This window comes from Scyliorhinus torazame, chromosome 11, assembly GCF_047496885.1.
Source record: "Scyliorhinus torazame isolate Kashiwa2021f chromosome 11, sScyTor2.1, whole genome shotgun sequence".
NCBI lineage: Eukaryota > Metazoa > Chordata > Chondrichthyes > Carcharhiniformes > Scyliorhinidae > Scyliorhinus > Scyliorhinus torazame.
In genome coordinates, this window is record NC_092717.1 from 242,338,323 (window position 1) to 242,364,144 (window position 25,822).

The following is a 25,822-nucleotide window of genomic DNA, read 5'->3' on the forward strand; positions in this document are numbered from 1 at the left end:
TGGCCAATCCACCTAACCTGCACGTCTTTGGACTGTGGGGGGGAAACCGGAGCACCCGGAGGAAACCCACGCAGACACGGGGAGAACGTCCAGACTCCGCACAGATAGTGACCCAAGCCGGGAATCGAACCTGGGACCCTGGAGCTGTGAAGCAACTGTGCTAATCACTGTGCTACCGTGCTGCCCTGAGATCCCCCCTCCTACTTCTAAACTCCCAACGAGTACAGACCCAGAGGAACTGTTGAGCTGGTTGAACCTATACCCAGAATGAGTGAACTAACGGAAATGTGTTGCGACCCTCGGGGGGGGGGGGGTTTGACAGGGTGGATATCCAGGGGGTGTTTCCACGTGTAGGGGAGACTAGAACTAGGGGACCCGGTTTAAAATGAGAGGCTTCCCATTTCCGATGGAGATGAGACATGTTTTACTGAGTTGCCAGAATGTGGAATTCCCGGGTACAGAAAGCTGTGGAGGTTGGATCACTGACCTTATTCAAGGCCGAGTTAGGTCGGTTTTTGGTGGGCAAGGGGGTCTAGGGTTATGGGGTCAGACAAGAAGGTGAAGTTGAGACCACAACCAGATCTTATTGAATGACCGAGCAGGCTGGAAGGGCCGGATGGCCTACTTCTGCTCCCAAGCCCGTGGTTCCTATGAGTTGCAATGTTCCAGGTTCCCATTCTGCAGCAGACCTTTGAGCTTAAAAATCCACACCGGCACTCTCGCCCCAGGACTGCGCTGCCACGACGGCGGTGCCGTCGCTCGGCCGAGACATTTAGCCGGAGGACGATGAGTGGATGTAAAAGGTGCCGGAACGTTCTTTCGAAAAATAGTCCTGGAATTGTGCACCGTGTCCAGGTCGATACTTATCCCTCAATCAGTGTCGGCACAGCAGAGCTTCTGCTTATCATCACCGTTACTGGTTTTGAGAGATCGCTCCAACCATGGCGACCCTGCCTCCGGCCGCCTGGGCCCTCCGCTCCTGAGCTTCTACCGTTCTCTCTCCTCCATTCGAACTCTCCTTGGAACAAACTCCCTTTATCAAGTTTTTGGCCACCTCCTTATGATCGGTGTCAGGCTTGGTGTGATGGCACTCCTGTGCTTACCGTGTGTAACTCGGTTAACTGTGTCACGCGAGAATGTAAAATTTGGAATAATTTCACAATGGATAATTCATGTCTCTTTCACCCCCTGCCCACAATGCGTCCCGTAATAGTTTTGTGGAAAAAGTGCATGTTTTTTGGCCTTCCTTGTAACTCGCTGCTATTTTCTAATTAGGCGACGATGCGCAGTTGAGCCTGAAGATCGGTATCCTCGATGATGGCATCTATGAAGTTCCGATAATGATTATGGACTCTGGGAACCCTCCCCTGTCCGCTACCTCCGTCCTGCTCGTCAAGGTCTGTCCGTGTGATGAAAATGGCGACTGTACTTCAGTTCAAGCTATCGTCGCGGCTGGCTTGGGAACTGGGGCAATCATTGCGATCCTCCTGTGCATCATCATATTGCTCAGTAAGTAGCCGGGGACCCATTGTCGTTCAGTTGTTCTCGCTAGGCTTGGCTCTCTCCGTCTCGTCGAAGTGATGATGTCCTTGAGAGCAGGCTGCCGGCAGTTAAATGAGGCTTGAATTGTCACCAACTGTTCATCAATGTGGAGGACCCTAGCGTAGCTGTGTGGGCGGGAATTCGAATGCGGACTGTTGTGATTCGGTAATGTGGAACTGTCGGTGGAGCCGCCTCGAGTCTGTGCCACCGTTCAATCCCACGGGGAAACTGAGGGGAGCTGGTTTCCCACAGAGAGTGATAACGAGGTGCTTGAGGTGAATCACATGTAGATGTATTTAAGAGGAAGCTAGATAGACGCGAGGGGGGGGTACGTATTGAAGAACGTGTCGAAATGTTTGTTCAACCAAAGCATGTGGAGAAGAATTAGACGGTTATCCGAAAAGGCAGAATGTGCTGGGTTACGGGGAACGGCACTGGGTGAGTTGCTTCTTCAGCGAGCCGGCACGGGCAGGAGGGGCCGAATGGCCTCCTTTTGCTGTAACAATTCTGAGGTCATGCTGAGGGTGTTAAACAAAGAGACGGACGTTGGTTCAGGGCAGGAGTATCATCGACGAGGCAGGCTGGGCAGCACGGTGGCGCAGTGGGTTAGCCCTGCTGCCTCACGGCGCCGAGGTCCCAGGTTCGATCCCGGCTCTGGGTCACTGTCCGTGTGGAGTTTGCACATTCTCCCCGTGTTTGCGTGGGTTTCGCCCCCACAACCCAAAGATATGCAGGGTAGGTGGATTGGCCACGCTAAATTGCCCCTTAATTGGAAAAAATGAATTGGGTACTCTAAAATATAAAAATAAAAGAGTCCCATCGACGTGACAGTCTGTGCTGTAACACTTGCCCAATAATGTGCAGTTAGATCACGGTGAGTTGTGTCTTTACTCCCATCTTTACTTTCCATATCCCTTAACAACCTAACCCAACAAAAACTTAGCAACCTCAGCACAATTATTTGGGGGAGTGGGTTCCAGGCAGGAGATACAGAAGTCTGAGAACACGCACGAACAGACTCAAAAACAGCTTCTTCCCCGCTGTCACCAGACTCCTAAATGACCCTCTTACGCACTGACCTCATTAACACTACACCCTGTATGTTTCACCCGATGCCGGTGTTTATGTAGTTACATTGTATATGTTGTGTTGCCCTATTATGTATTTTCTTTTATTCCCTTTTCTTCCCATGTACTTAATGATCTGTTGAGCTGCTCGCAGAAAAATACTTTTCCCTGTACCTCGGTACACGTGACCATAAACAAATCCAATCCAATCCAGGGGCTGGTTTAGCACACTGGGCTAAATCGCTGGCTTTGAAAGCAGACCAAGGCAGGCCAGCAGCACGGTTCAATTCCCGTATCAGCCTCCCCGGAACAGGCGCCGGAATGTGGCTACTAGGGGCTTTTCACAGTAACTTCATTGAAGCCTACTTGTGACCATAAGCGATTTTCATTTCATTTTCATTTTTTTTTTTTCACTTCCCTTTTTTGTGTGAAGAAGTACTTCTTTATTCTTTCCTGCAATACGGGAATCGCTGGCAAAGCCAGCATTTGCTGCCCATCCCTAATTGTCGTTGAGCAGAGTCTGGGATCATGCCTGCGTCAGCCAAAACGGACTAGCCGTCTGTTCTAATCCCACTGTGATCCTCTGGTCCGTGGCCTTGCAGGTTCCAGCACTGATGTAGATCCAGGTACCTTTTCTAAATGAGTTGAGCGTTTCCGCCTCGACCACCAACTTAGACCGTGAATTCCAGACGCCCACCACCCTCTGCGTGAAGGTTTTTCCTCGTGTCCCCTCTAATCCTTCCACCAATCACCTTAAATCTGTGCCCCCTGGTAATTGGCCCCTCAACGAGGGGGAAACATGTATTTTCAGTCCATCCTGTCCAGGCCCCTCGTAATTTTGCAAACCTCAATTAGGTCACTCCTCCGCCTCCTCTGATTGAAGGAAAACAACTCCAGCCTATCCAATCTCTCCTCATAAGCTGCAATTCTCAAGCCCTGGTAACGTTCTTGTGAATCTCCTCTGCGCTCCCTCCAGAGAAATTATGTCCTTGGTGGTGACCAGAACTGTGCACAAAACCCCAGCTGTGTCCTCACCAGTGTTTTATACAGTTCCAGCATTACATCCCTGCCTTTGTATTCAACACCCCACCCAATAAAGAAACACATTCCATATGCCTTCTTGACCACCTTCAAGGATCTGTGGACATGCACTCCACAGTGGCCCACTTTCTCAGCCCCTCTCAATATCTTCCCGTTTATTGAATATTCCTTTGCTTTGTCTGCCCTCCCCAAATGCATTCAGCGGAATTCTCCATCGGCTGGATCCGCCGGTCTATGACCACCTTCCCCCATGCAGCAGCGCCGCCTGACATTGAGTGATAGAATCCCGACAGTGCAGAAGGAGGCCAGTCAGCCCATCGAGCAGGCACCGACCCTCTGAAGGAGCGCCCTAACTTAAATCTGTGCCCTCTCGTTCTCGACCCTGCTTCAATGGGAGCGGTTTCTCCCCACCTATCAGGGCAGCACGCTAGCACACGTGGCTAGCACTGTGGCGTCACAGTGCCAGGGTCCCAGGATCGATTCCCGGCTTGGGTCACTGTCTGTGCGGAGTCTGCACGTTCTCCCCGTGTCTGCGTGGGTTTCCTCCGGGTGCTCCGGTTTCCTCCCACAGTCCAAAGATGTGCAGGTTAGGTGAATTGGCCGTGATCAATTGCCCTCAGTGTCCAAAAAGGCTCAGAGGGGTTATTGGGTTATGGGGATAGGGTAGAAGTGAGGGCGGTCGGTGCAGACTTGATGGGTCGAATGGCCTCCTTCTGCACTGTATGTTCTATGTTCTACCTGCTCTCTCTGTAAACCCCTCATGGTTTTGGACGCCTCCTATCAAATCTCCTCTTGCCCTTCTCTTCAAAAAAAACATTGGCTCCAACAATCAGTCTGCTGAATCTTGGTAATGGTGACCAGAAAAGAAGGCAGAATTTGAAGTGGGGAACGACGGGAACTTTATACGGCTGTAATGTAACTTGCCCCTTTTTATATTCCATTCCCCGATAGATAAAGACTCCATGAGCCTTTTTAATTATTTGCTATGCCTTTCCTCGAGATGCTGAAGTTCACAGAATCCCTACAGTGCAGAAGGAGGCCATGATTCAGCCCATCGAGTCTGCAACGCCCCTTCGAAACACCACCCTACCTAGGCCCAATCCCCCACCCTCTTCCTGAAACTTCACCCTAAGGGGCAATTTATCACGGCCAATCCACCTCACCTGAATGTCTTTGGACTGTAGGAGGAAGCGGGAGCACCCGGAGGAAACCCACGCAGACACTGGGAGAACGTGCAGACTCCGCACAGACAGTCACCCGAGGCTGGAATCAACCCACTGTGCCGCCCAAGGTTCTTAATATTGGCTGATCACAGAGCGTAGGAATTCTGGTGCATGGAGACCTGGCACTTTGCTTGCCATCCACCGCCTCCTGACTGCCTGCAGTGTAACATACAGCCCTGGCTCCGAGCCCAGTAGCTGTGGGTTAAAAACCCAGACCACAGGTGCCATTTTGCAGATGGGGGTCAGGGGCCCGTCTGCCTTCTCGACTGGTTGTACAGGATCCAGCAAAGTTATTTTGAAGAAGGGCAGGGTGGTTATCCAGGCTCCGCTGACCATTACCCCTGAGCCGACATCACCAGAGCAGATTATCTGACCACTACCGCAGCGCTGTGTGTGGGAGCTTGCTGTGCGCAGATTCCTACATTACAACAGGGGCTGCAATCCAAAGTACTGCATTGGCTGTAAATCGCTTCGGGACGTCCTGAGGTTGTGAATGGTGCTGTACGAGGGCGGCGCGGTAGCACAGTGGTTAGCTTCACAGGGCCAGGGTCCGGGGTTCGATTCCCGGCTTGGTCCACTGTCTGTGCGGAGTCTGCACGTTCTCCCCGTGTCTGCGTGGGTTTCCTCCGGGCGCTCCGGTTTCCTCCCACAAGTCCCGAAAGACGGGCCGTTGGGTGAATTGAACATTCTGAATTCTCCCTCTGTGTACCCGATCAGGCGCCGGAATGTGGCGACTAGGGGATTTTCACAGTAACTTCACTGCAGTGTTCATGTAAGCCTACTTGTGACAATAATAAAGATTATTATAAATGCAAGTTATTTCTTGACTTCTAGTCCTGGTCTTGCTGTTTGTCATCTGGATGAAGAGACGTGACAAGGAGCGCCAGGCCAAGCAGTTGCTGATCGACCCCGAGGATGACGTACGAGATAACATACTGAAATACGATGAGGAGGGAGGAGGAGAGGAGGATCAGGTGAGATGTGGCGAAGAGTTTTGCGTAGAGGTGGTGGTCGTTTGAAGAACGTGCTGGTTTTTTGTAAAAGAAGAAAACTGCGTTCAAAGGCAGCACCTGCTCACGCTCGTGTGTCCTTGCCCACAGGACTACGACCTCAGTCAGCTTCAGCAGCCTGACGCCGTGGAACCCGACTCGATAAAGCCCATGGGAATCCGGCGAGTAGACGAACGGCCAATCCACGCCGAACCTCAGTACCCACTGCGCTCGGCCGCTCCGCACCCGGGGGACATTGGAGACTTCATCAATGAGGTAAGAAGGGGAAAGGGCAGGGGGGTGGCTAGCAGGCACACGTTGGGCCAAAGGGCCACCTCTTGTTGGTAACCATTCTGTGGACCTGGCCCTTCCCTGATTGAAATTGCTCTACCGTTGATAAAAACTGACTTGTGTAAAAGCTTCCATAGGTATGTGAAGAAAAAAAGACTGGTGAAGATAAATGTAGGTCCCTTGCAGTCAGAAATTGGCGAATTTATAATGGGGACCAAATAGATGGCTGACCAGCTAAATACATACTTCTGAGGACACAAATAATGTACCAGAAATGTTGGGGAACACAGGGTTTAGTGAGAGGGAGGAACTAAAATGTCAGTATTAATAGGGGTTTCATGGGATTTAAGGTCGATACATCCCCAGGGCCTGATCGTCTACATCCCAGAGTAATTATGGAAGTGGCTCTCGAAATAGTGGGTGCATTGGTGGTCATCTTCCAGGATTCTATAGACTCTGGAATAGTTCCTGCAGATTGTAGTTAATGTAACTCCACTATTTAAAAAAGGAGATGGGGGAAAAAATAGGGAAGGGAAATATAGACCAGTCAGCCTGACATCGGTGGTGGGGGAAATGCTAAAAGGTTTAATAGCAGAACACTTGGCAAACAGCAGCAGGATCAATAGACCATAAGATCCAGGAGCAGAAGTAGGCCATTCGGCCCATCGGGTCTGCTCCGCCATTCAATGCGATCATGACCGATCTGATACAATCCTCAACTCCACTTTCCCGCCTTATCCCCATAACCCTCGATTCCCTCATTCATTAACAATCTGTCTCTCTCAGCGTTGAACATACTTAACGACCCAGTCTCTACAGCTCTCTGCGGTAAAGAATTCCACAGATTCACTCCTCTCTGAGAGAGGAAATTCCTCCTCATCTCTGTCTGAAATGGGTGATCCCTCACTCTGAGATTCTGCCCTCTGGTCCTAGATTCTTCCACAAGGGGAAACATCCTCTCAGCATCGACCCTGTCAAACCCCCTGAGAGTCCGATATGTCTCAATAAGGTCACCTCTCATTCTTCTAAACCCAAATGAGTACAGACCCAACCTACTCAACCTCTCCTCATAAGAAAATCCCTCCCTACCTGGAATCAACCTCGTGAACCTTCTCTGGACTGCCTCCAATGCCGGGATATCTTTCCTTAGATAGTCACCACGGTAGCACAGTGGTTAGCACAATTGCTTCACAGCTCCAGGGTCCCAGGTTCAGTTCCCGGCTTGGGTCACTGTCTGCACGTTCTCCCCGTGTGTGCGTGGGTTTCCTCCGGGTGCTCCGGTTTCCTCCCACAGTCCAAAGATGTGCAGGTTAGGTGGATTGGCCATGATAAATTGCCCTTGGTGTCCAAATTGCCCTGAGTGTTGGGTGGGGTTATGGGGGATAGGGCGGAGGTGTGGGCTTGGGCAGGGTGCCCTTTCCAAGAACCGGTGCAGACTCGATGGGGCGAATGGCCTCCTTCTGCACTGTAAATTCTATGATAAGGGGAGTAGACCTGTTGACAGTATTCCAGGTGGGAATTAACTAGTGCCTTGTATATTTTTAGCAGGCCTTCCCTATTTTTATACTCCATTCCCTTTGAAACAAAGGCCAACATTTCCCTTCCCAATGACCTGCTGAACTTGCATGCTGGCTTTTTGTGATTTATACATGAGGACCCCCAAATCCCTTGCTTCAGCTTTCTGCCGTCTCTCTCCATTTAAATGTTCTGCTCCTTCCACTGCCCTGAAGCCAAATGTGTGCATGTGCACTCTCATTGCAGGCGCGCTTTTCCCCGTTGGGGCCCAGGGGTCTGCAGTGAGGGGGATGTCTGGCTACCGTTCGTTCCCTCGGTTTGTGTGACTGGTAACTGCAGTTCAGGGATAGGTGAAGGTGGCATTGTTCCCGGTCCCACTATCCCGGGCCCGAGTTCTCTATGGTATAGTGTATAACCAGTGCTGTATTAAGGTGGCTGGTCAATATCATTAACACAGATACCATAACTGCATGGGTGGGCAGTGCATCCTCTGCAATTAGTGTCACCAAATCTGATCATGTATGGCATCAAGGAGCCTTCGCAAAACTGGAATCAATGGGAGGGTTCCTCAGGGTCTTGTCCTAGGCCCAACCATCTTCAGCTGCTTCATCAATGACCTTCCTTCCATCATATAAGGTCAGGAGTGGGGATGTTTGCTGATGACTGCACAATATTCACTGTTGGCCACTCTCCAGATTCTGAAGCAGACCATGCTCGCATGCAGCAAGACCTGGACAATGTTGAGTCTTGGGTTGATGAATGGCAAGTGACGTTCTCGTTGTCATACAAGAGAGATTCTAACCATCGCCCTGTGACATTCAGGGCATTACCATCGCTGGTTTAGCACACTGGGCTAAATCGCTGGCTTTGAAAGCAGACCAAGGCAGGCCAGCAGCACGGTTCGATTCCCGTAACAGCCTCCCCGAACAGGCGCCGGAATGTGGCGACTAGGGGCTTTTCACAGTAACTTCATTTGAAGCCTACTCGTGACAATAAGTGTACTTTACTTTTACTTTACTGAATCCCTCACTAGCAGCATTCTGTGGGTTACCAGTGACAAGACACTGAACTGGACTAGCCATATAAATACTGTGGCTACCACGGTGGGTCAGAGGCTGGGAATCCTACGGCATGTAACTCACCTCCTGACATCCACCAACTACAAGTCAGGAGTGTGATGGAATACTCCCCACTTGCCTGGATGAGTGCAGCTCCAACAACAGCTCAGAAGCTCGACAAAAGCTGTCCGCTTTGGCACCCCATCCATCATTTTGAACATTCACTCCCTCCACCACCGACACACAGTGGCAGCCGTGTGTACCATCTACAAGATGCACTGCAGTAACACACCAAGGTCCCTTAAGCAGCACCTTCCAACCCATGACCACTACCATCGAGAAAGACAAGCCTAGAAAGAGAGTCAAACAACCGCGCAACCTCAAACAAACCATTGTTTGCAGCAAACTACCCAGCCTTCAGAACAGTGACCACGACACCACACAACCCTGCCATGGCAATCTCTGCAACACGTGCCAGATCATCGACATGGGTACCACCGTTATACGTGAGAACACCACCCACCAGTTACGCGGTTCAAACTCGTGCGACTCGGCCAACGTTGTCTACCTCATAAGCTGCAGAGAATCATAGAATTTACAGTGCAGAAGGAGGCCATTCGGCCCATCGAGTCTGCACCGGCTCTTGGAAAGAGCACCCTACCCAAGGTCAACACCTCCACCCTATCCCCATAACCCAGTAACCCCACACAACACTAAGGGCAATTTTGGACACGAAGGGCAATTTATCATGGCCAATCCACCTAACCTGCACATCTTTGGACTGTGGGAGGAAAGCGGAGCACCCGGAGGAAACCCACGCACACACTGGGAGGATGTGCAGACTCCGCACAGACAGTGACCCAAGCCGGAATCAAACCTGGGACCCTGGTGCTGTGAAGCAATTGTGCTATCCACAATGCTACCGTGCTGTCCACGGATGTCCTGAAGCATGGTACATTGGTGAGACCATGCAGTTGCTGCGACAACGGATGAACTGACATTGCGTGACAATCACCAGGCAGGAATGTTCCCTTCCAGCCGGGGAACACTTCAGCAGTCAAGGGCATTCAGCCTCTGATCTCCAGTTAAGCGTTCTCCAAGAAGGCCTTCAGGATCCGCGACAACGCAGAATCGCCGAGCAGAAACTTATAGCCAAGTTCCGCACACATGAGTGCGGCCTCAACCGGGACCTGGGATTCATGTCACACTACAATCATCCCCCACCATCTGGCCTGCGAAATCCTACCAACTGTCCTGGCTTGACACAATTCACACCTCTTTAACCTGGGGTTACCCCATCTCTGGATCTGTAAAGACTTAACTACCTGCAAATGTTTGCATTCAAAGCATTGTCTGGCATCTTTAACTTTGTCTATATAAATGTTTCTGGAACCTACCTCTTCCTTCACCCGAGGAAGGAGCAGTGCTCCGAAAGCTAGTGATTTGAAACAAACCTGTTGGACTTTAACCTGGTGTTGTAAGACTTCTCACTGCGCTCACCCCAGTCCAACGCCGGCATCGCCACATCATAGAAAGACAAGGGCAGCAGATACCTGGGAACCCCACCACCTGGAGGTTCCCCTCCAAGTCACTCACCATCCTGACTTGGAAATATATTGGCGGTTCCTTCGCTGTCACTGGGGCAAAATCCTAGAACTCCCTCCCTAACAGCAGAGTGGGTGTACCTACACCCCATGGACTGCAGCGTTTGAAGAAGGCAGCTCACCCCGCCTACTCGGGGGCAGTTAGGGTTGGACAACAAATACTGACCTAGCCAGCCACGCCCACATCCCAAGAATGAATAAATTTTAACGGGAAACGAGATGAAGGGAAAGGGATATGGTGATGGTGTGAGAGAGGTGCCTGGTGGAGCTGAAACATGGCGCCACCGGTTGAGCTGAATAATTTGTCTCCGTGCTGCACATTCAGCTAAATACCTCCTCCAATCCCATTTGCCCATCAGGTTCTGAGCAGTGTGATATAACGTTTAGATTTGTTAATTTAGCGTTTGGGATTGATCACCAATTGAGCCGTTGCAATTTTTTTAAAAGAAAAAAAACACCTTTTAAATAGCTTTTGGATTTATCAGAAGACTTGACCTTTTGAAGTTAATGAAGATTTCTTCAACCGGAGAGAGCTATTTAATAAAACCCAATTCACGATGGCTCCTCCAGCAAAGTTAGCACTCAGTGCGCACAGCCGCTTTATCGAGGGGTTCGTATGGAATAATTAGCCTTGCCTGCATTGATTCTGCATTTTAAAATGTTTACTTCACGGAATTTGAAAGGTGGTGTGTGTGTGTGGGGTGGCGTGCAGGAGTGAAAGAGGAGGGGGGAGGTAAGGGTGGGTGTAGTAATCAGTAGTGGGGGCGACGATGGGTATGGGGTGGGGAGACCAGCGCAACACAAACTCTCCTCAACCCACCATGATACCATCGAGCTGGATGAGGGCTTTTAAATAGTTTGGTTGGTTGAATTATGGATTATTTTGCGGTTTTAAGATGTCGCTGATGAGTGACCCTTTCGAATTCCATTATCAAAGGTCAGTTGAAAGTAGATTTTTGTTTTAAAGATATGAGACTTGTAAATCGCTGCATCTGCTCCATCGTTATTGCTCAGATTAATTTAATTTTGAGTGGGCTGTTGGAAAAGATGGACCCTCACCATGAATGGGGGTGGGTGGGGCGGTTGCTGATTTTAGAGGCGAATGTGTAAGTATCTGAATACATTGTAAGCGAGGTGGGGGGAGGAATTCCGAAAAGCACAATTAATCTCCTAATGCTGCTGTTTGTAATTAATTTTGCGCCCATTCCTATTGGGGTTAAAACCCACTGAGCATTTTATTTATCTTTTCATAGAATTATAGTGCAGAAGGAGGCCATTCGGCCCATCGAGTCTGCACTGGCTCTTGGAAAGAGCACCCTACCCAAGGTCAACACCTCCACCCTATCCCCGGTCAACACATCCACCCTATCCCCATAACCCAGTAACCCCACCCCAACACTAAAGGCAACTTTGGACACTAAGGGCAATTTATCATGGCCAATCCACCTAACCTGCACGTCTTTGGACTGTGGGAGGAAACCGGTGCACCCGGAGGAAACCCACGCACACACGGGGAGGATGTGCAGACTCCGCACAGACAGTGACCCAAGCCGGAATCGAACCTGGGACCTTGGAGCTGCGAAGCAATTGTGCTATCCACAATGCTGCCGCGCTGCCATTTGTTCTGTTGACGCAGGACAAAAAGGTTCGCCGCCCTTTCTTTAGATTTAACGTTCCAATCAGTGGGAAAGAATAAATGCAAAAGATTACAAATGTTTTAATTAAGTTGAGAACCGTTTGGGAAAGCATGCCCTGTGATTAATGTTCCGCTGCCTGTATGATTTGGAGCACGGTTCTGGTAATTCTGTGCAGCCGTGTCCATTCCAGTGTGTCTAATTTTGAGTACCAGCGTTTGATGACACTTGCCTCCGCACGCAGTGTTCCGTGCTTGGGCCGTTGTGTCCGAGATGGTGTTTATTTGATCCGACACTTGTATTACTTGTGTGGCACTGGGTGGAAAATATCCAATCTTCCACTTTAATTATTAAAGTAGAATAATTAATGACCGTGCATTTCCAAAGTCCTGGAAATGGGAGTGTTTGAAGGATTGAAAGGGCTAATGGCACTGTGCTGAAAGATGGACAAATTATCATTCGGTGCTTGATGTATCATTTTAAATAGGAGCTGTGAGTGGATGGAATTCTGACGGCCCGTTAATCAGCAGCTTCATCAAAAGGGAGCTGGTTTTCGACCTGTTCTAGTTAGATGGAATGTTCCGAGCAATCGAGAGGGGACAACAGAAGAAAAGTGCAGGGAAACGAGGAATATTTTTTTGTGGCCAAACCTTTGCAGCGTTTTGTGCCGTTCATTTATTAATAACTGGACTGAAACTTGCACAAAAGGACACTTTTTTTTTTTGTTTTAAATTAAGAAACGTATGCTCAGTGAGCGACCTTGCTAACGCTCGCGGTAAACTGTGAGGCTGCCTGACGCTCTCAAATTCCAAAACTGAGGCTGCCTTCGTTGCACCTTTTCCAACTCCAAGCCGGGGCAATAGCCTGTTACAAATCTGGTATCTCTGGAATTTTCACTGGGCCGGGACCACTGACGTTTCCACTCGGACTTTGCTATTTTTCTGCCTCTGCATTTCCTCGGGTCTCCTCACTTTTTTTGTTGTCGTGAGGTCGCCGTCTCAGCCCAACGTGGGCCGAGAGAAAATGTCACGATGGTTCTGAAGTGATGCTAGTTCACAAACCAGCAACATCCCATCTCCAGGCGTGCAGTCAATTCACTTGTCCCCAGCCCTACAGAGTTCAGGAATCTCACTTTTGATCATTTGCATCTATCTAGCACCGTTAACGTAGTAACACTTCCTGATAGAGGTCTACAAGATTGAGGGGCAGAGACAGAGTGGATAGTCAGAGACTTTTTCCCAGGGTAGAGGGGTCAATTACTAGGGGGCATAGGTTTAAGGTGCGAGGGGCAAGGTTCAGAGGAGATGTACGAGGCAAGATTTTTACACCGAGGGTAGTGGGTGCCTGGAACTCGCTGCCGGAGGAGGTGGTGGAAGCAGGGACGGTAGTGACATTTAAGGGGCATCTTGACAAATATATGAATAGGATGGGAATAGAAGGATACGGACCCAGGAAGTGTAGAAGATTTTAGTATAGTCGGGCAGCAAGGTCGGCGCAGGCTTGGAGGGCCGAAGGGCCTGTTCCTGTGCTGTACATTTCTTTGTTCTTTTGTTCTAGGGTCATAAGAGTAATACAGCACAGAAAGAGGCCCGTCGTGTCTGCACCGGACATCAAACTCCCACTGTCCAAAGAAGTGCAGATTAGGTGGGACTATAGGGATAGGGCGGGGTGTGGGTCTGTTTGGGTGCTCCTTCAGAGGGTTGTTGCTGGCTCGATGGGCTGAATGGACTCCTTCAGCACTGTAGGAATTCTATGGTTCGACCCTCCCTCTCCCCCACATAATTTTGTACGCCTCAATCAGATCCCTGCTCTGCCTTTGCTGCACTAAGGGAAATAACCCCAGCCTCTCTCCATAGACGAAACGCCCCAGCCCAGGCAACGTCCTGGTGAATCTCCTCTGCACCTTTGATCGGGCCTTTTATAGGGGGACAAAATTGGACGCTGAGCCACGTAGGGTAATCAAAAGTCAGGTCAAAGAGGTCAGTTTTAAGGAATATCTTAAAGGAGCAGCGGGAGACGGGGAGGTTTCGGAATCCATAGAATCCTACAGTGCAGAAGGCAGCCCATTCGGCCCCTCGAGTCTGCACCGACCGTCCAAAAAAAGCACACTACCTAGGCCCACCCCCCGACCTATCCCTATAACCCCCCCCCCCCCCCCCCCGACCTAACCTGCACATCTTTGGACACGAAGGGGCAGTTTAGCATGGCCAGTCCACCTAACCTCAGACAGCTGATGGTGCGACCGCCAATGGTGGCGAGAAGGAAATTGGGGATGTGCAAGAGACCACGTGCGAGGAGGGCTGAGACACACAACCAGGAGCCAGTAGCTAATGTCACTGGTCTGGTGACCTAGAGCAGGGTTGTCCACTGAACCCCAGCTGATCCCTCGAGCTTCAGGGAACCCCAAACCTTCTCCGAATGCCCTTTCTGCCATGGGATAGGAGCAGACACAGAAAGTCAACCGAAGTAAGTCTTTTCGAGTTGTATTGGGAAGAGGGGCACAGTCGTCAGCGACATTAACCCCTGGCCAAGCCACCCTCCCACAGCATCTTAACATTAACCCCTGGCCAAGCCACCCTCCCACAGCATCTTAACATTAACCCCTGGAAGTTGTACCCACTTTAGGAGGTGATAAACTAACTCTTACCTTTTGTCATTTTATAATGGGATGAGTTACAGAGGAAAGCAGGTACACATCGGTCAGCCTCTTCCTCCTTTCCCCACCCCCCTTTCTCCCCACCCCCCTTTCCCCCCCCTGTTCTCTTCCCCCCCCCCCTGTTCTCTTCCCCCCCCCTGTTCTCTTCCCCCCCCCTGTTCTCCCCCCCCCCCTGTTCTCCCCCCCCCCCTGTTCTCCCCCCCCCCTGTTCTCCCCCCCCCCTGTTCTCCCCCCCCCCCCTGTTCTCCCCCCCCCCCCTGTTCTCCCCCCCCTGTTCTCCCCCCCCTGTTCTCCCCCCCCTGTTCTCCCCCCCCCCCTGTTCTCCCCCCCCCCTGTTCTCCCCCCCCCCCTGTTCTCCCCCCCCCCCCTGTTCTCCCCCCCCCCCTGTTCTCCCCCCCCCCCTGTTCTCCCCCCCCCCCTGTTCTCCCCCCCCTGTTCTCCCCCCCCCCTGTTCTCCCCCCCCCCTGTTCTCCCCCCCCCTGTTCTCCCCCCCCCTGTTCTCCCCCCCCCCTGTTCTCCCCCCCCTGTTCTCCCCCCCCTGTTCTCCCCCCCCCTGTTCTCCCCCCCCCTGTTCTCCCCCCCCCCTGTTCTCCCCCCCCCTGTTCTCCCCCCCCCTGTTCTCCCCCCCCCTGTTCTCCCCCCCCCTGTTCTCCCCCCCCCTGTTCTCCCCCCCCCTGTTCTCCCCCCCCTGTTCTCCCCCCCCCTGTTCTCCCCCCCCCCCTGTTCTCTCCCCCCCCTGTTCTCCCCCCCCCCTGTTCTCCCCCCCCCCCTGTTCTCCCCCCCCCCCCTGTTCTCCCCCCCCCCCTGTTCTCCCCCCCCCCCTGTTCTCCCCCCCCCCCCCTGTTCTCCCCCCCCCCCCCTGTTCTCCCCCCCCCCCCCTGTTCTCCCCCCCCCCCCCTGTTCTCCCCCCCCCCCCTGTTCTCCCCCCCCCCCCTGTTCTCCCCCCCCCGTTCTCCCCCCCCGTTCTCCCCCCCCGTTCTCCCCCCCCGTTCTCCCCCCCCCGTTCTCCCCCCCGTTCTCCCCCCCCCCCGTTCTCCCCCCCCCGTTCTCCCCCCCCCGTTCTCCCCCCCCCGTTCTCCCCCCCCCGTTCTCCCCCCCTGTTCTCCCCCCCCCTGTTCTCCCCCCCCCCCCTGTTCTCCCCCCCCCCCCCTGTTCTCCCCCCCCCCCCCCTGTTCTCCTCCCCCCCCCCTGTTCTCCTCCCCCCCCCTGTTCTCCTCCCCCTGTTCTCCCCCCTGTTCTCCCCCCCCCCTGTTCTCCCCCCCCGTTCTCCCCCCCCCCCCCGTTCTCCCCCCCCCGTTCTCCCCCCCCCCCCGTTCTCCCCCCCCTCTGTTCTCCCCCCCCCCCTGTTCTCCCCCCCCCTGTTCTCCCCCCCCTGTTCTCCCCCCCCCCTGTTCTCCCCCCCCCCGTTCTCCCCCCCCCTGTTCTCCCCCCCCCCTGTTCTCCCCCCCCCTGTTCTCCCCCCCCCTGTTCTCCCCCCCCTGTTCTCCCCCCCCTGTTCTCCCCCCCCTGTTCTCCCCCCCCTGTTCGCCCCCCCTGTTCTCCCCCCCCTGTTCTCCCCCCCCTGTTCTCCCCCCCCTGTTCTCCCCCCCCTGTTCTCCCCCCCCTGTTCTCCCCCCCCTGTTCTCCCCCCCCTGTTCTCCCCCCCCTGTTCTCCCCCCCCTGTTCTCCCCCCCCCTGTTCTCCCCCCCCCCTGTTCTCCCCCCCCCCCTGTTCTCCCCCCCCCCCCTGTTCTCCCCCCCCCTGTTCTCCCCCCCCCCTGTTCTCCCCCCCCGTTCTCCCCCCCCGTTCTCCCCCCCCCCTGTTCTCCTCCCCCCCCCCCCTGTTCTCCCCCCCCCGTTCTCCCCCCCCCCTGTTCCCCCCCCCCCCGTTCTCCCCCCCCCCGTTCTCCCCCCCCCCCCGTTCTCCCCCCCCCCCCTGTTCTCCCCCCCCCCGTTCTCTCCCCCCCCCCCCCTGTTCTCCCCCCCCCTGTTCTCCCCCCCCTGTTCTCCCCCCCCTGTTCTCCCCCCCCTGTTCTCCCCCCCTGTTCTCCCCCCCCTGTTCTCCCCCCCCCCCCGTTCTCCCCCCCCTGTTCTCCCCCCCCTGTTCTCCCCCCCCTGTTCTCCCCCCCCCTGTTCTCCCCCCCCCCTGTTCTCCCCCCCCCTGTTCTCCCCCCTGCTCTCCCCCCCTGTTCTTCCCCCCCCCTGTTCTTCCCCCCCCTGTTCTTCCCCCCCCTGTTCTTCCCCCCCTGTTCTTCCCCCCCCTGTTCTTCCCCCCCCTGTTCTTCCCCCCCCCTGTTCTTCCCCCCCCCCTGTTCTTCCCCCCCCCCTGTTCTTCCTCCCCCCCCTGTTCTTCCCCCCCCCTGTTCTTCCCCCCCCCTGTTCTTCCCCCCCCCCCCTGTTCTTCCCCCCCCCCCTGTTCTTCCCCCCCCCCTGTTCTTCCCCCCCCGTTCTTCCTCCCCCCCTGTTCTTCCTCCCCCCCCCCTGTTCTCCCCCCCTGTTCTCTCTTTCCCCCCCCCCTGTTCTCTCCCCCCCCCTGTTCTCTTCCCCCCCCCGTTCTCCTCCCCCCCCCCCCTGTTCTCCCTCCCCCTCTCCCTCTTCTATCCCCCTCTCCCTCTTCTATCCCCCTCTCCCTCTTCTATCCCCCTCTCCCTCTTCTATCCCCCTCTCCCTCTTCTATCCCCCTCTCCCTCTTCTCCTCCCCCTCTATCCCCCCCCCCCCCCGCAGGGGGGCGAGTGCAGAGCGGGACATCAGGCCTTTGTCTTTTATGTTGTTTCCATCCTTGTTAAAGCTGAGGAGAAAATCACTCCGAGGTCCGGAGGTGACACTCTCCAGTTGCTCGGAGTGCCAGAGCTTTTTCCAGCTGCTTTATTCCATTTCCTCGCATCCTGCCTTTTGTTCCCTCCTCATTTAGTCGGGCTGTTTAAATCGATGCTGCTGCCTTGGGTGCTTTTTAACAGCCCTTAACGGTGACTTTGATGTTGATTGTCCAGTTCAGTGTCAATATGTAACCAAACCCATCTCTGCTGAGCAGAACGGGTACGCGATTTCTTGGTATTTTGAAATTAAAAAAAATGTTCCCATAAATGTTGAGCCTGAATCAAGCCTGTGCATTGTAGAATCATAGAATTTACAATGCACAAGGAGGCCATTCGGCCCATTGAGTCTGCACCGGCCCTTGGAAAGAGCACCCTATCCAAGCCCACACCTCCTCCCTATCCCCATAACCCAGCAACCCCATAACCACACCTAACCTTTTTTGGACACGAAGGGCAATTTATCATGGCCAATCCACCTAACCTGCACATCTTTGGACTGTGGGAGGAAACCGGAGCACCCGGAGGAAACCCACGCACACACGTGGAGAACGTGCAGACTCCGCACAGATAGTGACCCAAGCCGTGAATCGAACCTGGGACCCTGGAGCTGTGAAGTAACTGTGCTACTGTGCTGCCATGCATTAGACATGTACACGTTACTTAGAGACTGCTAATGAGCTTGGTTCCTTTTCTGGCACCAATTGTATTTGGTGTGCCTCCTCGCATGTTTTGGCTGTGAATGGACTCAGTTCCAGTTCCTACTTGGTAATGTAAGGCCGCACATCTGTAATCCTGTGAGCACCGCTGGTCCACATATTATAAGAAGGATTTGGAGGCATTGGAAAAAGTTCTGGTACCGTGGCCGCACGAAGAAGTTCGAATTCTCAGGGACGACTGAACAAACGGTCTCTATTCCCTTGAAGAGGGAAGGACCGAGGGAATAAACTAATGGATGGCTTTCAAATGAGAGAACCTGGGTGTCGAAGATGTTCCCATTTAGAAACGAGAGCAGAACTGGGGGCCGTCCATATAACAGCGACAACAGCTTGCATTTGGATTGGATTGGATTTGTTTATTGTCACGTGTACCGAGGTACAGTGAAAAGTATTTTTCTGCGAGCAGCTCACCAGATCATTAAATACATGAGAAGAAAAGGGATTAAAAGAAAATATATAATAGGGCAACACAAGGTACACAATGTAACTACATAAACACCGGTATCGGATACAGCATACCGGGTGTAGTGTTAATGAGGTCAGTCCATAAGAGGGTCATTTAGGAGTCTGGTGACAGTGGGGAAGAAGCTGTTTTTGAGTCTGTTCGTGCGTGTTCTCAGACTTCTGTATCTCCTGCCCGATGGAAGAAGTTGGAAGGGTGAGTAAGCCGGGTGGGAGGGATCTTTGATTATGCTGCCCGCTTTCCCCAGGCAGCGGGAGGTGTAGATGGAGTCAATGGATGGCAGGCAGGTTTGTGTGATGGACTGGGCGGTGTTCACGACTCTCTGAGGGTTCTTGTGGTCTTGGGCTGACCAGTTGCCATACCAGGCTGTGATGCAGCCCGATAGGATGCTTTCTGTGGTGCATTGCGCCTTTAATATAATGCAACATCCCAAGGTGCTCCACAGGAGATTTATAAAACCAAGAGATCCGGTTTAGCTCAGTCAGCTGGGTAGCTGGTTCATAGAACATAGAACATAGAACAATACAGCGCAGTACAGGCCCTTCGGCCCACGATGTTGCACCGAAACAAAAGCCATCTAACCTACACTATGCCATTATCATCCATATGTTTATCCAATAAACTTTTAAATGCCCTCAATGTTGGCGAGTTCACTACTGTAGCAGGTAGGGCATTCCACGGCCTCACTACTCTTTGCGTAAAGAACCTACCTCTGACCTCTGTCCTATATCTATTACCCCTCAGTTTAAAGTTATGTCCCCTCGTGCCAGCCATATCCATCCGCGGGAGAAGGCTCTCACTGTCCACCCTATCCAACCCCCTGATCATTTTGTATGCCTCTATTAAGTCTCCTCTTAACCTTCTTCTCTCCAACGAAAACAACCTCAAGTCCGTCAGCCTTTCCTCATAAGATTTTCCCTCCATACCAGGCAACATCCTGGTAAATCTCCTCTGCACCCGCTCCAAAGCCTCCACGTCCTTCCTATAATGCGGTGACCAGAACTGTACGCAATACTCCAAATGCGGCCGGACCAGAGTTCTGTACAGCTGCAACATGACCTCCCGACTCCGGAACTCAATCCCTCTACCAATAAAGGCCAACACTCCATAGGCCTTCTTCACAACCCTATCAACCTGGGTGGCAACTTTCAGGGATCTATGTACATGGACACCTAGATCCCTCTGCTCAGCCACACTTTCAAGAACTTTACCATTAGCCAAATATTCCGCATTCCTGTTATTCCTTCCAAAGTGAATCACCTCACACTTCTCTACATTAAACTCCATTTGCCACCTCTCAGCCCAGCTCTGCAGCTTATCTATATCCCTCTGTAACCTGCTACATCCTTCCACACTATCGACAACAACACCGGTTCGTGACGCAGGGCGGGGCCAGCAGCGCGGGTTCAATTCCCGTACTGGTTGAAGTGATTCATGAAGGCCCCGCCTTCTCAACCTTGCCCCTCGCCTGAGGTGTGGTGACCCTCGGGTTAAATCACCACCAGTTAGCTCTCCCCCCTCAGAGGGGAAAGCAGCCTATGGTCATCTGGGACTGTGGCGGTATTAGGAGAGATGACTGAAAGCTTGTTCAAAGAGGTGGGTTTAAAGAAACCTCTTAAAGATCGGGAATACACAAGAGGCTTGAATTAAAGAAGGGCGGATATCGCCGGGGATTGGAGGAGACCGAGACCGAATTCATAGAACCACCACAGTGTAGAAGGAGGCCATTCAGCCCATTGAGTCTGCATGACCCTCAGAAAGAGCACCCTACCTAGGTCCACTCTCCCGCCCTGTCCCCGTAACCCAACCTGACCACATCTCTGGAAAGGGTCAATTTATCACGGCCAATCCACCTAACCTGCACATCGTTGGACTATGGGAAGAATCCTGCACAGACACTGGGAGAACGTACAAACCCCACACAGACCTGGTGCTGTGAGGCAGCAGTGCTAACCACCGTGCCACCCATCGATGGGGAGGGGTGAGGCTATGGATAGATTTTAAAATAACAAAATTGAAGAGAGCCAATGTAGGACGTGGACATGGGTGGAGTGCTCATTTGAAGGGTCAGTGCAGACTCGATAGGCCGAATGGCCTCCTTCTGCACTGTAGGGGTTCTATGAGGTCAAAGGTGATAGGGGAACGGGATTTGCTGTGCCATGGGCAGCAGAATTTTAGGTGACCATAGGCTTCGGTACTTTGGAATAGCTGAGCTTGGAGGTGGCGGATGAATGAATGAGAGTTTTTTATTCATTCATGGGACGTGGGCATTGCTGCCTGAGCCAGCATTTATTGCACTGAGTTGCATAAGGCCATTTCAGAGGGCAGTTAAGAGTCAACCCCCATCCCTGTGGGTCTGGAGTCGCATGTAGGCCAGACCGGGTAAGAACTGCAGATTTCCTTCCCTTCGTGAACCAGATGGGTTTTTTTTTTTTAATACCACTGGGATTCGAACCCAGGTCCCCAGAGCATCACCCTGGGTCTCTGGATTATTAGTCCAGCGACAATACCACTATGCCGCCTCCTCCCTACCAGCAAGATTGCAAACGGACTGGACTAATCCAAGACTGTTGATAGGGTGAGGAATGGAGTTGGCCCGCTTCTGATTCTGGCCTCTTGCGCACCGTCCAATTCCTTTTGTCGCTCGGTTGGCAGCCATGCCCCCAAGCTCCGGAATTCCCCCTCTGCCTCACTACCGCCCTCTCCCTTTGAGAAGCATTTGGCCCGATAACTCTGCTTTGGTTCAGCGTCGGGGGGGTTTTCAATCCCGCGAAGCTACCTGAAGGAAATCCGTTACCCAAATGTAAAGTGCTTGTCGTCTGCCCAGAAAATACCAGCCAGCAAAGCGTTGGGACTTTGAAAGAGCTGAATGTAATGTGGCAAGGCAGCTGCAGCCACTCGTACTAGACTTCATAACTCGTACAATTAGGACCCTGAAATTCACATTGAATTGCTGGAGAAAATGGTGGATAGGGTGCTTTAGTGGTCACCGAGGAATCCGGTAAGAGAATTCAGCGAAAAGGTTCATTGTCAAAGTAAGAGCACAATTGGAAGTTCCGTCCGGGACTGCGCACAACCGTCACAGCCCCTACCTGTGCCAGCTTTTATGTCCCAAGACCAAAGTGCCGCTGACGATCATCCACTTCTCAGCGGGAGAGCTTGTACACCAAGAGGCTCCCGGAGAGATGAATCGATTCATTCCCGTGGGGGGTTATTACAGGTGCAACCTTCACTCCTCCTCTCCACGTGGTAAGGATATCCGCACTGGAGTGCGGGGGTGATCCACAAGCCGCCTGCGGTCTTGACAGGTGCCCCCACCCCCCCCGTTCCACATAGCCCGCGTCCTGTAACTAGAGCAATCTCTATTCAACTTGACGTCGTCCAGTTTCATAACTTTCACAAAAGCAGGAAATGCTGGACAATCTCAGCATCTGTGGAGAGAGGAGGGAGCTGACCTTTCGAGTCTGGGTGACTCTTTGGTTTGTGTCGAGCTCCACATTTCCCACCTACCCCTGATAACCAGAACCAATCAGCCTCGATGTTATTGAATGGTGGAGTTGGGGGGGGGGGGGGGCCTACTTTCGCCCCTATTTTGTATGTTAGCCTGCTGCCTTCCGTTTCTCGGGGATGCTTTCACACTTTCGGGGCAGGAAGCTGTCGATGAACAAACTGAGGATTTTATGCAAAAAGAGAGGCTCTATATAAATGCAACTTTCAATCAAGATCCACAGGGTGTCCCATAGCCTGTTTACAGACGGCGGAACATTTCTGAAGTGCAGTCACGGTTCAAATGTCGGAAACGGGGCAGCTAATTTGCGCCCAGTAAGATCGCACAAGCAGCCCCGTTAAAAATGGCCCGACGGGTGGCACAGTGGTTAGCACTGCTGCCTCACGGAGCCGAGGTCCCGGGTTCGATCCCGGCTCTGGGTCACTGTCCGTGTGGAGTTTGCACATTCTCCCCGTGTCTGCGTGGGTTTCGCCCCCACAACCCAAAGATGTGCAGGGTAGGTGGATTGGCCACGCTAAATTGCCCCTTCATTGGAAAAAATGAATTGGGTATTCTAAATTTATATATTTTTTTAAAAAGGCAACATAAATCTGTTTCTGAGGATAAATATTGGTCAGAACATCAGCGAGAGTGCTTCCCTTCTCTGAAGTCGTGAATAGGGGATCTTGCGCAGCCGAATGCGAATCGGTTTAACGACCCCCCCCCGCCCCCTCTAAAAGACAGCACCTCTGGCAGTGCAGCGTCGGCCCAGAGACACGAGGAGAGGGACCTGAGCATTCTGCCTCGTTGCCAGTCGAAAGGTCAATAGAAAATGCCAATTGCATCTCATTATCTCAAAGTCATGCATCAATGGATGATCACATTTTAACACCAGTTTTTATAATTGTTTTCCCCCTTTTTTTTTTTTCTGGAATTCAGGGACTCAAGGCAGCAGACAACGACCCCACAGCTCCACCTTACGACTCGCTGTTGGTGTTTGACTATGAGGGCAGTGGTTCCACAGCAGGTTCTTTGAGTTCCCTCAACTCCACGAGTTCTGGCGGAGACCAAGACTACGATTATCTGAATGACTGGGGCCCACGGTTTAAGAAGCTGGCAGACATGTACGGCGGAGGCAGCGACTGCTAGGACCTTCTTTCTTTTGAGCGCAAGTGGGAATGTTGCAGACAAAGAACTTCTGACCGGTTTATTCCCAGCAACAACCAACCAACCAACAAACACACACAAAACAAAACGGCTAGGCTTTTAACATGTTAGTCAACTGGTGCAAGTGTTGCTTGAAAAGCTATGGTATAGGCTGCGAGCTACTTGCGTGAGTGAAATTATGGGTAAACTGACACTGTTTTAAAACAAATTTACTGATAACAAGAGCTCTGTTACACTTGAATTTCAAAGTACAGAAGCACTGAGATTTTGTGCCTTTTTGTACATTTTTTTTTGTCCTCCCGAATCATATTAGATTTTATGTTACACACTTTAACAGTACGTATGACATTTTGAAGTGATCTCTCTCTCGATCTCTCTCTCGATCTCTCGATCTCTCTCTCTCGACCTCTCTCTCTCTCTCTCGACCTCTCTCTCTCTCGACCTCTCCCTCTCTCGACCTCTCCCTCTCTCGATCTCCCTCTCTCGATCTCCCTCTCTCGATCTCACTCTCTCGATCTCACTCTCTCGATCTCACTCTCTCAATCTCACTCTCTCGATCTCACTCTCTCGATCTCACTCTCTCGATCTCACTCTCTCGAACTCACTCTCTCGATCTCCCTCGATCTCGATCTCCCTCCATCTCGATCTCCCTCCATCTCGATCTCCCTCCATCTCGATCTCGATCTCACTCTCTCGATCTCCCTCGATCTCGATCTCCCTCGATCTCTATCTCCCTCGATCTCTATCTCCCTCGATCTCTATCTCCCTCGATCTCTATCTCCCTCGATCTCGCTCTCTCGATCTCGCTCTCTCGATCTCGCTCTCTCGATCTCGCTCTCTCGATCTCGCTCTCTCGATCTCGCTCTCTCGATCTCGATCTCGCTCTCTCGATCTCGCTCTCTCGATCTCGCTCTCTCGATCTCGCTCTCTCGATCTCGCTCTCTCGATCTCGCTCTCTCGATCTCGCTCTCTCGATCTCGCTCTCTCGATCTCGCTCTCTCGATCTCGCTCTCTCGATCTCGCTCTCTCGATCTCGCTCTCTCGATCTCGCTCTCTCGATCTCGCTCTCTCGATCTCGCTCTCTCGCTCTCGCTCTCTCGCTCTCGCTCTCTCGCTCTCACTCTCTCGCTCTCTCTCCCTCGATCTCGATCTCCCTCGATCTCGATCTCCCTCGATCTCGATCTCCCTCGATCTCGATCTCCCTCGATCTCGATCTCACTCTCTCGATCTCGCTCTCACTCTCTCGATCGCTCTCTCTCGATCGCTCTCTCTCGATCTCCCTCTCTCTCGATCTCGATCTTGGTCTCTCTCTCGATCTCCCTCTCTCTCTCTTTCTCTCTCCCCTCCAACTGAACAGTGCAGAAGGAAGGATGGGGGGTGCAAAGCAGTTGGTCAATGGTGAGCTTTTCTCTGCTTTTTAGTTTAAATAAAACGCGAAAGACACCAAATCTCATTTAAAAGAAGAATATGTATTGTTTTTGTTAAACGGGGAAGTGAGCAAGTTACGGATCACGGGGCTCCGGAACGCGACAGAAAATTGAAGGATGCCGCGAATCGACGCCAGGTTATCAGTGCCTCCTGACGTGTCTGCGACGGCGACTTTTAGTTTTTTCATGTTCTTTAGAAGGCAGATAAGAAACGGGAGAGTTAAATTTCAGCCTCGAAAGCTGGGATTAACTTTTTTTTTGTGATTCATTTTATAAATCCGTTGTACAAAAGGAAAGTGTACATAATGATCAAGAGACGTATTCGACAGACCAGTTCGAAAGACCTTCGGATCATGGGTTTGTATTTCTTACAAAAAAGAGAAAAGTTTGGGCGATTGAAAATTTTCTCTTTTTTTTGCGCATGTTTTTATAGTTTTTTTTCTTTTCACCTGAGGGGGGGGCGGGGGAAAGTATTGATGGAAATGCTTTTTGAGAATGTGATGTTGACCGGTTTGAAGACTAGGTAGACCATGACGACTATTTTTCTTTTGTAATTCTTAACTAGCACAAGTGTTTTACATAATTTGTACCAAATACCAAGAAGGGTAGGATAGACACTAGTGGCACTAACTGAGAAACAGCTTTCGAACAAGGAGGGGAAATTATGTCAGGGGCTTTGGCCAAATTTTACTGTGTACCAGAATCGAAACATTACACCTCTGGCCCGGATATAAATTAAAGGCTACTTTTTGAATTTTTCACTGGGTTATGACTTTATTCTGTTAGCACGTTGGTGGAATTGTACGTTTTATCCTCTTTTTTTTGGGGGGGGGGGAAGAAACGGCCCTGTAATTATCCGCGTTGCGTAGAAATTTAGAATCAGGACAAATTCACAGCATGGAAGCTGACCATTCAGCCCATTGCATCTGTACCAGCCGCTACATATCCATCCAGCGGATCCCACGTTGCTGCTCTTTGGTCCATTAGGTTACATCGCATCCAAATGCCTTTTAAAATTTGAGGGTTTCTGCCTCTAGTCATCCCGGCATGCCGTGAGTTCCAGGTGGCTGCCCCCTTCTGGGTAAACAGACTTTCCCTCAAGTTTTCGCCCTCTTGCCTCAAGCTGTGCCCTCCGGTTACGGGCCCC

At 52.2% G+C, this 25,822-nt stretch overlaps 1 protein-coding gene across 1 annotated transcript in view; it reads left to right on the top strand.

Annotated features, from left to right (window-relative positions):
* The window catches only part of cdh2 (cadherin 2, type 1, N-cadherin (neuronal)), a 195,193-nt gene extending 169,760 nt beyond the window's left edge, over nucleotides 1-25,433 (top strand). Inside the window, exons 13-16 of the mRNA XM_072468490.1 lie at nucleotides 1,276-1,509; nucleotides 5,708-5,847; nucleotides 5,974-6,138; nucleotides 23,021-25,433. Of these exons, the coding sequence (XP_072324591.1) occupies nucleotides 1,276-1,509; nucleotides 5,708-5,847; nucleotides 5,974-6,138; nucleotides 23,021-23,230 (749 nt within the window). The 3' untranslated portion in view covers nucleotides 23,231-25,433. The remainder of the gene's footprint in view (nucleotides 1-1,275; nucleotides 1,510-5,707; nucleotides 5,848-5,973; nucleotides 6,139-23,020) is intronic.
* Nucleotides 25,434-25,822: the final 389 nt, after the last annotated feature.